Below are 14,692 nucleotides of genomic sequence, written 5' to 3'. Positions count from 1 at the left end.
GGAATCGGATGAGACGCGGCCCATCTTGGGCTGAAACAGTGGGGAAAAAAGAAAAACTAAACCACCTCACATTAAAACCTCCCCCTAACTCCTCTTTGCACCTGTTGGAACTCGTCCCCTTACTGTCTTCGCCTCTGCTGCACTGCAGCAGCAAAGCACGCGCTGCTACGTTTTATTAGCGCCCTCGAGCCTGTACCTCGAGCTGGGGCCTGCTGAATCGCGTTTTGGTACGTTTTAAGCACAAGAACCATCTTCCCGTAGGTCAGGCAGCTGAAACAAGCGGGGATCTGGGCGGCGATGGTAGAGCCCACAGCCACCCTCCTTCAGAGTGCTGCCAAACCTGTGTATGTGGGGCTCTAACTTGGGGACTGCAGAGGGCTGGCGTGAAACTTGACGCTGCTACTGAAGAATGGCTTTTTCCGGGAGTGGTCTGGAGGTGAACAGCCATAGAAACAGGATATCTTTTTCTCTATACGTGAAGTTATGTTCTGTCTTACCAGACACGAGCCATGCACCTAGTTTTGGAAGATTTTGAATCATAGAACGGTTAGAGTTGGTAGGGACCTTAAAGATCACCTAGTTCCAACTCCCCTGCCATGGGCAGGGACACCTCCCACCAGACCAGGTTGCTCCAAGCCCCATCCAGACTGGCCTTGAACATTTCCAGGGATGGGGCATCCACAGCTTCTCTGGGCAACCTGTTCCAGTGCCTCACCACCCTCACAGTAAAGAATTTCTTCCTAATATGTAATCTAAATCTACCCTCTTTCAGTTTAAAACTGTTAAAAGAGGCTTATCCTCTTCCCAGCATCTCTGCTTGTTCACTCATAGAAATAAGCCGAGCTAAGTACATGGCAGATGACTGAGGGAGGAGGGACAGTTCAAGAACAATGGGAACAATATATTTGAACCAACTGAGATAGATACACACCTGTATCTGCACTGCTGCCGAGGAGAATATCTGAAATAAATTTCAGCGGGGTCTATAACGGATCATGCAGAAACTATTCAACTTGACTATAAAACGTTAATCGATTCACAGCTGCAAATCTTTCAGTAGTGAAAGTATCTTTGCCGGGCAGCTGGCCAAGTCAGCGAGGACAGCTTTACACTAAGACCAGAGAAGGGAGACGACAACCCACAGACCAAGGAAGCAACGGTGGAGCGGGTTGGCAAAGAGGATGCGAAACGATGTACTTCGTATTCAGCACAATGGAGGTGGTCCACCTCAAGCAAAATATGGAAGTGCCATAGGGGACAGCACGGCAGGGCAAGCTCTCGCACTTTTCCCAGGGAATTAGCAGGCTTGGGTGCCCCTCTGAAGTGCCTCTACGCTAACGCCCACAGCATGGGCAATAAACATGACGAGTTGAGAGATCTGCCTGCGGTGTCATGGCTATGGTCCCACTGGGATCACAAAGACATGGCGGGATAGCTCACACGACTGGAGTGCTGCAATGGAGGGATGCAGGCCCTTTAGGAAGGACAGGTTGGGAAGGTGAGGAAGGGGAGTTGCCCTTTGTGCCAGAGTGCAGCAGAAATGGACAAAGCTCTGCCTGGGGGTGGATGATGAGCCAGCCAAGTGAGACCTAAAGGGCCAGGATTAGTGGGCAAAACCAATGTGTGCAATGTTGTGGTGGGTGTCTGCTAAACACCTCCTGATCAGGAAGAGAAGTAGATAAGACCTTCAGACAACTGGAAGAAGTCTCACATTCACAGGCCCTAGTCCTCAAGGGGCACTTCAACCTCCCCAATATTTGCTGTAGGACAACACAGAAGGGTACAAGCAATCCAGGAATTTTGTGGAGTGTATTGGTGATAACTTCCTGACACAGATATTAAGGAGTCCAAAAGGGAGACACTCTGCTGGACCTGACAAATACAAGCAAGGAGTAAGTGATCAGGGTTGTGAAGGCTCAGGACAGCCCTGGCTGCAGTAAGCATGAGATGGTGGACTTCAAGATCCTGATAGAAGGGAATAAGGCAAATTGCAAGATCACAGTTCTCTGGTCTTCAGGAGAGCAGACTTTAGCCTCTCCAGGTATCTGCCTGGAAGAATCCTATGGGAGATGGTCCTGGAGAGAAGAAGAGTCCAGCAGAGCTGGTTGACTTCAAGGGATCACCTCCTCCAGCCTCAAGAATAGTCCATGCTAGCAAGCAGGAAATCAAGCAAAGGTGGCAGGAGGCCTGTATGGATGAACAAGGAACTCCCGAGTAGACAGAAACATAAAAAGGAGTAATTCGGGAGGCGGAAGTAGGGTCAGGTGATCCAGGAGCAACATAGAGTCACTGTCCTAGTGTGCAGGGTTAGGAAAGTCAAAACAAAGGATATGAAGGACAATGAGAAGGACTTCTACAGCAGCAGCAATCTGCAGCAAAAGGAAGTCTAGGGGAAAATACGGACCCACTACTGAATATGGCAGGGGACACATTCTGTGGCAAAGGGACACGGAAAAAGCTGAGGTATGATGGAATGAATTCTGCTGAAAACCATTTCCAAATATATTGAGGTCAAGAAGGTGAATGGGAGTAGTCACCCTGTATTTACAAAGGGACAATCGTGCCTGACCAACTTGGTAGCCTCCTACAACAAAGTGACTGGCTTGGTAGATGAAGGAAGAGCAGTTAGCATTGTTTATTTTGTGGAGGCTTTTGAACCGTCTCCTATAACATCCCCATAGGCAAACTGATGAGGAACGGCCTAGATAAATGGACAGCGAGATGGAGTGAAAACTGGCTGAACCATCAGGCTGAAGGGCTTGAGACCAGCAACACAAAGTTCAGAAGCCAGCCACTGGTGGTGTATCCCAGTGATTGATCCTGGGGCCAACACTGTTTAACATCTTCATTAATGACTTATATGGTAAGAGAGTTCACCCTCAGCAAGTTTGCTGATGATATAAAACTGTGAGGAGTAGCTGATAGGGCAGAGGGTCATGCTGCCATCCAGAGGGACCTCAACAGGCTGGAGAAATCGTCTGACAGGAACTTCATGCAGTTCAACAAGAAGTCCTTGCTAAGTCCTGCACCTGGGGAGGAGCAACTCCAGGCACCAGTACAGGCAGGGGGCCACCCAGATGAAAAGCAGTCTGGCAGAAAAGGAACTAGGGGTCCTGGTGGACACAAAGTTGAACAAGATTCAGCAATATGTCCTTGCAGCAAGGGTGTCCAACAGCATCCTGGGCTGTATCATGAGGAGCATTATCAGCAGGTCAAGGAGAGGAATCAGTTGTGGTGAGACACATCTGGAGTTTTGGGTCCGATTCTGGGCTCCCCAGTACAAGAGAGAGATGGACATACTGGACTGAGTCCAATGAAGGGCCACAAAGGTGGTTAAAGAACTGGAGCACCTGTCATATGAGGAGAGGTTGCGAGCTGGGAGTGATTGTCTTGGAGAAGCCTCTGGGGAATCTTATCCGTCTACATAAATACTTGATAGAAAGGAGTAAAGAAGATGAAGCCAGGCTCTTCTCAGTGGTGCCCAGTGACAGGAGGAGAAGCAATGGGCACAAACCAAAAAACAAGACATTCCATATAAATATAAGAAAAAACCCAAACTTCTTTGCTCTGGCACAGGTTGCCCAGAGAGGTTGTGGAGTCTCTGTTCTTGAAGATATTCAAAACCCAAGTAGGCACAACCCTGATCAATCTGCTCTAGCTGACCCTCGCAGGCTAAGTGAAGGACTGGGCTAGATGATCTCCAGAGGTCCCATCCAGCCTCAACAATTCTGTGAAGAGGAGAGAAAGGAGCAGGAGTCTGTGTGTGACCAGCAACACCGGACTGATGGTTTATGGGTCTTGGTGCCGCAGTACGCTATAACGTTCAATTGCAATTATAACAGCTACAAAACCAGAAGATTTTTGCTAAGGTGAGGTAATAATTAATGTGGTAGATCATTACCGCTATCAAGAAGAAAGGTAATTACAGCCAGAATGGACAGGATTGTTTACATATTACTCAGGTTAGCTGTGCTTAACACAATATAAATTGATGCATAGTGTCACCAGTTACACTCATTTTTTTCATCTACTGCAGGAAACACTAGCGGCTAAAGAAGTACTGTATCTTTGTCTGGCATTTGGCTGCTGTGACCTTGGGAAAATATTTTGGCCATATTTGCAAAAGTGGCTCTCAGTTTGCTCCAGTGAACTGACTTGCTCATGATCTGTGGCTCTTTTTCTGCCCTGGTGCAGAAACCTCAGCTGCTGGGAAATGTCACGAGCGTGGACTGGCTCAAGCTTTGCAACACATGGCTTTTGCAATCACAACATATCCAGAATTGTGCTGGCACTGAGTGAGGTCTTTTCACCAACTTCTCTTGAATTTTGTGTTCTTTAAATCCTGGCTGTTGTCAGTGTTTTCCTTTGACAAATTTCTGCAATACTTAATCACAGACAGTCTTTGTTATTGCTCACACAACTCGTGCATACACATTTCTACTTGCTGTAGGCATAACCCGCCCATTCGGGCAGCAGTAGGCAGTTACGTCTTCTCAATACTGCTGGTACGGCAACACAACTGCATCTCTGGCATCTCTGTGGGATCCACACAGGCACTGAAGAGCTTTTGGTGTGCCAAAGTATTCCTGGCAATCTGCAAAGGACCAGCTTGAAGCATTCTTGCTCGCCTCCTGAAGGCACCTGGACACTCCTTGCCATCATACCTTCTGCCCACATGCATGATGTGGCTTCCTAAGCTTTAGGGTTATTCCTTTAAGGATTTTGAGCTTCTATTAGGAAACTATCTAATTCTTGGATGCTATAGGACTGGTCTCGTTGTAGAGACCCATTTTTGGCGGGTATAGCTTCAGGTTTTAAAACAGAGTACCTAAAGGGAGGTACATGTTTACGTGTCTAGTAACTGCCCTCATCTACAGCAATGCCAAGCATCCATGAACACACAGTGAAGCAAATTAAATGTCAATTACTTAAATATCGATTCAGAATCCTACATTTTGGCGAACACTTTAACAAAAAGCCATCGATGCTTTTTAAATAGATATGGGAGTTCCCTATTGTATTTTTTAATATAGCTGCATAAATTCTAAATGTTCAGACTTACAAATGAAAGTCAAAACTCTCCCATTCATACAAAGGCAGTGCAGGTGCCCAGGAACTCGGCAGCCAAAACTCTGCCGGCAGCGCTGCAGCCTACTCCCTGCCTGCATCAAACCCTACCCTGCCTGCATCAAACCCTACCTTCCCAGTTTCCAAGGCAACGACGGAGCCCAGGCGATGGATGCACAAGAGAGGCAACAGGGATCCCACAGCATTTTCATGTCTTTCTGTAATTTCCCATTGTTCGAAAAAAGAATTGTGAACGTACAAATGTGAAAGCTGCTCAGGCATACAAAATGTCTGCCTATGGCTTTTTTCTCACTTATTTGTGATGGGTGACGTCATGTATTTCTCAGGCATGTATATCAGAGGCTACATGACTCTTTGAGCCGTTCTGTTGGTACTCAAATGAGCAGGCTCTGTTCATTAGCTTATTGTTTGCCTCCTACCTGGTGACTACGATATTCCCACCTGACGTGGACCGTCTGAGTTCACCTTTGGAACCTGATGCTTAATCGTTTGCAATGTGCATTAAGATAGAAGAATATTTCTGCCAGCAAGAGGGTGGAATAATCGTGAAGGTATTTTTAATTCTAGTAATAAAATAGCAGAAAGGAAAATCTGTTTTTATTTCAAAATTACAACCCACTGCAGGCACTAGAAGCAATTAAATACTACAGTGCTGAGCATGCTTTTATGAATGAGCAAAAGCAGTTTCATTCTGGAATTCCATGTACTTGTGTTTATTGTACCTGAGGGTTTGTGTGTTTGGCCAAGAACAAAAGAGGAGGGAGGACAAGCATGTGAAAGAACATCACGTTATGGAGAAATTTAGGGCACTGTCAATTCTAAAATGACCCATGCCCCCTTTGAGGGAAGAATTGTTTCCTCATGAACCTAATATTTCTTCCATACCCTACAGTTTCCCTCCATAGCTTAGATTACAACCTCTAAGAGTCAGGAATTTCTGTGGATGTGGTTGTACAGGACACAGCAAAGAGAACCCCACTCATCTGACTTCCAAAGTTACCATAATAAACACGATCACATGTTGCAAAATGACTCCAGAAAGGGAAAAATATGTTGATCATCATCAGGCAGCGATTTACTGAGAAGAAAGGCAAAACAATGCAGCCTCTCATTTTTTCCGCTTGGCACACCAGATGTGATGGGTAGCAGCCAGATGGCTCCTGCCCCCATCCAGGCTGCATCTACCTTTTAAGATCGCTCAGATGAAATATGAGAAATAGAGGAAATAAGTAGATGAAACATGTCTGCCATCTTTACAAACTGGGTCCTGCAGTCAAGAGGTGAGTAAGATTCCAGCATCAACATAAAGGAAATGCTGATATCATGTTTTTCCAGGGTAGCTTATTTCCTGCATGTCATCATCAACAAGGCACAGATAGAAACTTTGATCTGCTGGTCACCATTTCTTTTGTTCCTCAGCCTCCTTGCTTTATCTTGCAATCCGATAGTTACTTGTAACTCAAACTGACACGAGCAAACTCTAAACTTCATCTTGCAATGTCTGCTAAGAGATGCAGTAGTTTCTGGTGGAATTCAATGTACGTTGTTTAAAATCCCCCAGGTGCCCCGTGGGAGAGTTCAGGGTGCCATCACGCTAGGTAGCCGGATGGGCCAAACAGCTTGCTCTGCTCTCTCCTGCTTCCAGCTGCCTGCCTTTTCTCCTCCTTTGCATCAGGTCTCTCTCCGGCACACTCCTGGATCCAAGAAAAAGCTTATTCCCCACCTTCAGTTTACTGTCCCTAACTGTGGAGTTTAGGGAGCTGAACTGACTGGTAGAGGGGTCAGACATGCCCTGGAGCTGCCTAAGGGAAATAACACAAAGGTAGCACCTGGAGAGGGACAAAGGGAACAGGACCACCCTTTTTAGCAGCTTAAGGATACTGAATCAGCCCAGGCATGGAGCTACTCACTTCTGACAAGTGGCATTTTTCTCCGTGCCATGGAAATTTCTGATCCAAGCTTGCTCTTTCTCCCTGCCTGCTAGGGTGGAGCTGGAATCATAGCTGGAATTTCCAAAACCCAATTAATTTATTAATTATAAGACCAGCATTATGCTGGATGCAGAGAAGCAGACTGTAAGAAGTCAACGCTTGAATTTCATTTAATGTTTGTAAAGCTTGTCGTGAGACCATTTGAATTCTGTTTGAAAACCCTGTTTAATTATTCACTATGAAGGCAGAAAGTATCTTTCTATTACCTTCATGGAAAACGTGGAAACATTTTTCAGTGCAGAACAATAGAGAACTCTCTACTGAAAAAGCTACACGGCCTCTGCCAGGGTAGCCATTTCATCCTCTGGAGCAAGTGTTTTCACATTCTGCTTAAGCTGGATTGTTATTAACATTTCTGTTTGCAGTGATAGAGGCATTCTTGCCAAAAAGAAAAGAAAATATGCCTTAAACTTACCAGGGAAGCCAAGCGAGAAAAATAATCTGATTATAAAAGATGACATATGGATAAATTGAGACCAGTTAGAAAATCTCTGCCCTACAAGAATCAAAGGTTAATAAACAAGAATTTAACAAAGCTAACTTGATTTCCTCCCTTACGAGTGGAATTCTGCCCGTAAGGGAAAAATGACTTTGAGTGGAGAGGAAGGAATGACCTACTCTTAAATTATTTAATTTTTTTTTACGTAGATACTGTAAATAGATAGCCTTCTTATACACAGACTTCAAAAAGACACCATTTTTCTTTCTGGCAGATTCACAAATAAAATACTTGAAATGGGATTGAAGCTAGGAGCAGGGAAACAGTTCGCTTCTTGTTAAACTGCTCAGGGAGAGGAAAGAGCTGTCACCTGCACTGTGTCCTTTGCCGGCAGGATGGCTGAGGCTGGGGACATGACACAGGCTTTCACAGCTGCCCTGATACCCTCCCTGCTCCTCAGCTTCAAATGCTCAGAGGGCTCCAGCTGGACAAGCGTCCAGTAGAGTCAGGACCAAGAAATGTCATTTTCCAAAATGCACCATGGCCTCAGGCACTTTCCTGTGACCAAATGCTTCCATTTTGAATTTTCATGTAGGCAAGGTAAAGATAACAACCATCTAAAATGGAAGTATCTGAGATCCCATAGTTGGCTCTTTCCCATCTTAATAAATAAGAAACAGGCCAGGACAGGTGATTGCTGGAGTATCAAAAGGCAGGTGCTTAGCATGAATGAATTTTAGATTGGAAGGGGGAAAATTCTCAAAAATCTTGTTTTAGTCACATACAAGATTAGCTCCTAATACTTATTTATAAAGGTTTGAGTTGAAAAATAAAAGGGGGAAAAGATAACCTTACTTGGATTACCTCGGGCACATCAAAAGAGTCACGAGCTTTGTTCTGTGCAAATGTAGACACAGCTGAAAAATGCAGGGGAAGATTGAGGAGGGGATTATTTGTAAGTGAGAAAACAGTGCCTCCCCTACAATGACCAAGTTCAGGGAAACAGCGTTACCTACAGCTCCCAGGCAGGCTACCGCATCTGAACAGTCCCTAAAAGTATGTGTTCATTTCACTTCAACGTGTAACGGGAAAGTAGAATAACATCCCTTGGGAGAAAGGGTGTGCCCCAAATATACGGGGTAGTCACATGATTTCTCCAGAGAGGATTTTATCTCCTCATAGCTTTAGCAAACAAAAATATTAGGCCTCATTAACCAGAAAGCAATAATTGAAGAACCTCCCACTGCGAAGCAGAATTTCATATAGTTTAACAGCGCTTCTTTAAAAAACGTAGTAAGACAACGAGGTATGGTTTGGGTTTTTTGGGGAGGAAAAGTGATTTCAATGGAAGAACCATGAAACTTGCCCTACTTAAAGCCAGTACCAGGGTTCATCCTGATCTTACACATAACACTGTCCTGGGGCTTACTGGGAGGGGCAAAAGATGAGGAAGCACAGTGAGAATTCTTTCTGGTGTGGAGAGCATTGCTAGATGCCCCAGTTCTTTCTGGTGAGATAAGAAAACTTGTCCCTCTTGCCCCACTCTGCCACAGTCCCTCCGGGTACCAGAGCTGTGTTTTGCAGTAGTGCATGGCAGCACTGTCCCGTAAGGTCTGTGTCAGTCCACTGTGGTTTCTTTAAGAACATCGTATTTGCACAGATACCTAGAAGGACCTACTAGCGCTATGCTCTTTCGAAGTATGCAGCATGTGATAATATAATCCATGAGCAGATTTCCTTGCATGGAAGATTAGGGGTTTGCCCCATTTTTTGCAGAGAATTGGCTGGAGAAGAGACGAAAGATGTGGATCCCTTTCTTTCTTCAAGTTAGAAATCCTATTGCTACTTTGGTTTACTGTGTTCTTCACCTACATGCCTTCCAGAAAGATACACCTGTCAACAGGATGGGCCTCACTGGGACCATTGTATGTTCAATGTCACCCAGTTTCTGATGTATATGGGCACCTCGCATATGTTGGGAAGAGGAGCATCATTATTGCTCCCACTTGACAGACTGAAAAGCACCTGCTGGAAAACAGATGTAAGCCTATGTCCTCAACAGGTATTTAAGTGCTTTGAAGAACCAGACCACATATTGGACTATCCTTCCATGACACTGTTGGTACAATAGCTTAGCCTGAAGTCCTAGGACTAAACAGGGAAGGGAAATTAGGAGAAGTGGCATCTAAGTGCTACACCTCTTCCCATTTCTATTTAAATTAAACCTACATAGTACCTAGCTGTTTTTACAGCCTTATTTAGCTTTACTGTCTTGCACCTAGCAGTGGACAAACATTGAGTCATTTGCCTTGGTCAAGAAATTTTGCTAATGTGCTTAAAAATGACACACGTTAAACAAATGGAACAGAAAAAGAGATTGTTCCCTTCCTCAACACTGCCAGCTCTAATTGTCAGCACAGGAAAATGCCTCCCCACAGGCCACCGTTGATATGTTGAAACAAAAATATGTTACTTGATATTAGTAACTTCTATCTCAACACAAATGAGTCATCGTAAGTGGCTTAAGCTGCACCCCGTTAAGCCTGTGCTATCTACCCTCATTTCTTCCAGACAGGATGCCTCCTGCAGGACCTTTAGCCTTAGAGGTGTTGTTCATCACATGGACAAATACAAATCAACACCCAGTACGGGTTAAGGCAGTCAGATTACTTAATCTGAAATCCTTTCAGTGGTTCTGCTTTATCTGTGAAACAGAAAAAGTGCAACCATGAGCACTTGCTAAGACATCTGTTTGTTGTTTGGCATACAGCAGTCAGTCTCCAGTTTTTGCAGTGAGTGGTCTCCTGGATGATGGATACAGCTAAAGTGCAAAGATCCAACAGGAAAAAAATAGTACTGCAGCCCCCAGGCCCAGTATAAGACTCACCCTCCCTTATAGTTGACTTACTGTTCCTACCAAGCAGTTTTGAACCTCCCCTTTAAATTTTTCAGTATCCCCTTTTCCTGCATTTCCCTCAACTCCCACTGAAATGATGGTTTGATTTTTAATTTTTTTTTATAATGATTATGACTGGCAAATAAGTTGTGTAGGATTTATGAAAGGACATGTTTCTGTCTAGAGTATCTCTATTTATGGTTTCTCTGCCTCTAGAAAAAACAGAACACAAACAACAGCAAGCAATGTAGGATGGCGGCCTACTTTCTAGCAAGGGAGCTGTAACCAAAATGTGTCACTTGGGTAGCTATATTTAAAGGTTAGCTAGAGACAGAGTGTAATTACACTAAGAATTAGAAGCTAGACATGCTGAACACTAGTGAAACCTGCTACAGTCCCATGGCAGAAAGGAAGATCTTTACTATCAAAGACTGGGTTCTCATCTTCGAGTTCGTTTGCTGGCTCTCCTTCTCAGCTTTACAAACAAAGCTATATGATAAACAGCTTCCAGTGCAACCCAGCTAGGTAATTTCAAGGGAAGGTTACTTTGACAACTGGATAAGCTGTTTTTTCCCCCCCAGAGGGCCTGGGGCAGCATGTAGTAACTCAGTTACTACAACAACCTCAATTTACTTAATGCTTAATCCTAGAACTGCTCAAGTGCTAAGAAACACAAGTACTACTGCGGGTATATACAGTTGTATTTGTTTACTGGCAGTTCAGGCAGTTTAAGTGCTTCTCATCCCTCTTTACGGGGTGAACACCAGAAATGAAGCACAGATGAGAGAAAAAAAGCTTTAGCAAGTGCTTGTTGTCCTGCAGACCATCGAGGATCTCACGGTAGGATAATAAGCCCATCAGCAAAGAAACAGGGTACGCTCAGAGCAGTGTCTGCAGGCAGTGGTCAATTAACAGAGCCAAAACGAGCAAGATTAGTCATGCACAGTAGCTCCCTTTTAAGTCTTTATTCCAGTAATGCCTTGCAAGCATTTCATTAAAGGATCACAAAAAGAGGTTGCACGTGGATACCAGCTCTTTCAGAGCAGGAAGGACCACAGTAATTGTAGCACTGGTAGCAGTTCTCAAAGAAACACTTCTTTTAGTACAGGAGCACTCCCCTATGTAGTGTTTAGGTGAACTAAGGACTAAGCTTACATGCTGGGTAGCTGCTGTACTCCGTGGGGGATTTTTTTTTTTTTTTTTAAGGAGTAAGAAAAGTCTCAATAGGCCTTATAACTACTGACAACTGCATCATAGGCTCACTCAGGATTCTTACATCCTTTAAGCATACAAGACAATTTCCCCCCTTGCTCACTGTAAGGAAGCCACACTTACCTTCACCAAGATGCAGGACAGAGTGCTGCTGCACTGCTCGCACCTGCCTGGGTAGAGCTCCATTGCCTGCTGCAGGGACAGAGAGCACCAAACAAGAACAGCCCTGTAAACACATAAACTTGGACCTGGGAGACAGCTATTGGCAGGGTATTTACCAGACTACTCCAAGAGTAGGAGTCTGCTCTAGGCAGACTTTTGAGCCATGTTATCTAGAAATCCACCCATCACATCTTATCTCCTAAAGGTAATTGATTGCCCTGAGGAGTCAATCCCTTTACAGTTAGGGGCAGCTTAGTTGCTATTTTTGGGAAACACTCAAGAATTTTATGCCTGACAAGAAAGTTCAGGTTCTTAATAAAGTTCAACCTGTCTACTAGTACAGACCCATGCTTCTCTGTATGAACTTTTCACAGAGAGGGTTGGAGGAGACAGGACAGTTCAGGACCAAGAAAAATCACAGGCAGCCACCCAGTTGCATGTAGTATAGGCCCTGAACAAGTTAAACAAGAGCTGCTTAATGGCAGCGGGGAATCCTGCAGCTATCCCGTCAAATCAGTCTTGACAGCTTGTAATGTGGCATTCAATACCTTCTCACTGACCTCACTACCACGTATGTCCATAAATAGGAGTTGCAGGATTCTCAAGTGCAGTGTCTTGTTTCTATTAGTTAAGGCAGCTTTTCCCCCAACAATCTATCAGCTGTTACACACGGGAGTGTCTAACAGTGAACCCCCAGTATCCGTAAGTTAGCTACCATCTTAAGCTGAGCAACTGCTGTTTACTCACGCTGCCAAATCCATGGCTACGGAAATCTTGTTTTATTGAGTTTAACCTTTCAATGAGGCTAAGGATCAAACTGAGGAGTGAAGCTACAGAAAACTACACAAGAGTTACTTTCTTGATCTAGAGAGAAATAAGGCAGAGGAGACAGTTTAGGACACAAAAAGCCTTTATGTTTGAGAAGTTAACCATTTCGACAGAAGACTCTGAAGTATTTTTGCAACTACTGTTACACTGGACAGTCAAGGATACAAAACTGCTGACAGAAGCAACAGTGGAGAGCACCAAATTAAAAAATGCATGCTTCAGCACAACTGCACAGATTCCTCCTCTCAATGAACACTTGCCTGCTCAGACTATACTTAACTCCTACCCATTCCAACTTTACGCCTCATCCTCCTCTCCTTCCTCTTCAAATTCCCCCTGCTCGTCAGCAGTGGCGTCCTGGTATTGCTGGTATTCGGAGACCAGGTCATTCATGTTGCTCTCGGCCTCCGTGAACTCCATTTCATCCATGCCCTCGCCGGTGTACCAGTGCAAGAAAGCCTTGCGCCGGAACATGGCCGTGAACTGCTCCGAGATCCTCTTGAAGAGCTCCTGAATAGCCGTGCTGTTGCCAATGAAGGTGGCAGACATCTTGAGGCCACGCGGGGGGATGTCGCAGACGGCCGTCTTCACATTGTTGGGGATCCACTCCACAAAGTAGCTGCTGTTCTTGTTCTGCACGTTGAGCATCTGCTCGTCCACCTCCTTCATGGACATGCGGCCCCGGAAGAAGGCACCATGTTGACCGCCAGCTTGCGCAGGTCGGCGTTCAGCTGGCCGGGGAAGCGAAGGCAGGTGGTCACGCCGCTCATGGTGGCCGACACCAGGTGGTTGAGGTCCCCGTACGTGGGAGTGGTCAGCTTCAGGGTGCGGAAGCAAATGTCATACAGGGCCTCGTTGTCGATGCAGTAGGTCTCATCCGTGTTCTCCACCAGCTGGTGCACAGAGAGGGTGGCATTGTAGGGCTCCACCACCGTGTCCGACACCTTGGGGGAGGGCATGACGCTGAAGGTGTTCATGATGCGGTCGGGGTACTCCTCCCGGATCTTGCTGATGAGGAGGGTGCCCATCCCAGAGCCCGTGCCGCCGCCCAGCGAGTGGGTCAACTGGAAGCCCTGGAGGCAGTCACAGCTCTCCGACTCCTTCCTCACCACATCCAGGACAGAGTCCACCAGCTCAGCGCCTTCCGTGTAGTGCCCCTTGGCCCAGTTGTTGCCAGCCCCACTCTGACCTACAGCATCGGACAAGCAGCAAGGTGCCATGTTAGCGCCCCGGGAACGAACAGAGATGATCCCACTTCTCCTGCCCCGTGGGGTTCGCCCCTCAGCCCTCACTCCCACCCCCACTGTGCTGTTGGGATTCAGGTTCCCCAGGTCACTGGCAACAGTCCCTCTGAGCCCTTTCTGTGCAGGGAGGTCCTGCTTCGGGGCTCCTCCATCCCACACTCACTCACCAAAGACAAAGTTGTCGGGCCGGAAGATCTGTCCAAAGGGGCCGGAGCGCACAGAGTCCATCGTGCCGGGCTCCAGGTCCACCAGGATGGCACGGGGGACGTACTTGTTGCCTGTGGGAGGAACCAGCACCAGTGTTACAGCCCCACAGCCGGTGTCACAGCAGCCCTGCTGTGCTCCCTTCCGCCTCCCCGCAATTCGCTGCCGAGGGTACAGAGGGTGAGGGAATTTGGGAGGAGGCAGTCAGGGACAGGAATACAAAGCAGCTGTTAAAGCTGAGCCAGGATGTCACCCGATGCAGGGAGGTCTGGGGCACAGCCCCCACAGCAGGATGCACCGGGGACACCCTGGCTGTCCCCTCCCCGCCCCCCTCCCCAGCGGCTCCGGGCCGGGAAGCTCATTACAGAGGGGCGTTACCGGTGGCTTCATTGTAGTAGACATTGATCCTCTCCAGCTGCAGGTCGCTGTCCCCGTGGTAGCTGCCCGTGGGGTCGATGCCGTGCTCATCGCTGATGACCTCCCAGAACTAGAAAGAAATTTTTGGAAACGGGCAACGATTAACCACAGCTGGCCAGTGCCAATCACACCCACCAGCGCGGGCTGTGCATGCCGACCACTCCCTGGCATGGCACAGCAGCTGCCCGGGGAGGAAGGTGAGTCAGTGCAG

At 46.5% G+C, this 14,692-nt stretch overlaps 1 protein-coding gene across 1 annotated transcript; it reads right to left on the bottom strand.

The window, feature by feature from the left end:
• Positions 1–12,680: 12,680 nt before the first annotated feature.
• On the bottom strand, positions 12,681–14,549 carry LOC104286635 (tubulin beta-2 chain-like). Its single transcript, XM_009885249.1, is given in 4 exon segments — positions 12,681–13,300; positions 13,303–13,805; positions 14,028–14,138; positions 14,443–14,549. Coding segments are annotated over 3 exon segments (951 nt in total). The 5' UTR covers positions 14,089–14,138; positions 14,443–14,549; the 3' UTR covers positions 12,681–12,913.
• Positions 14,550–14,692: the final 143 nt, after the last annotated feature.

The sequence above is a fragment of the Charadrius vociferus genome, unplaced genomic scaffold (genome assembly GCF_000708025.1).
Source record: "Charadrius vociferus isolate BGI_N301 unplaced genomic scaffold, ASM70802v2 scaffold565, whole genome shotgun sequence".
NCBI lineage: Eukaryota > Metazoa > Chordata > Aves > Charadriiformes > Charadriidae > Charadrius > Charadrius vociferus.
This window is presented reverse-complemented; position numbering and strand designations above follow the sequence as displayed.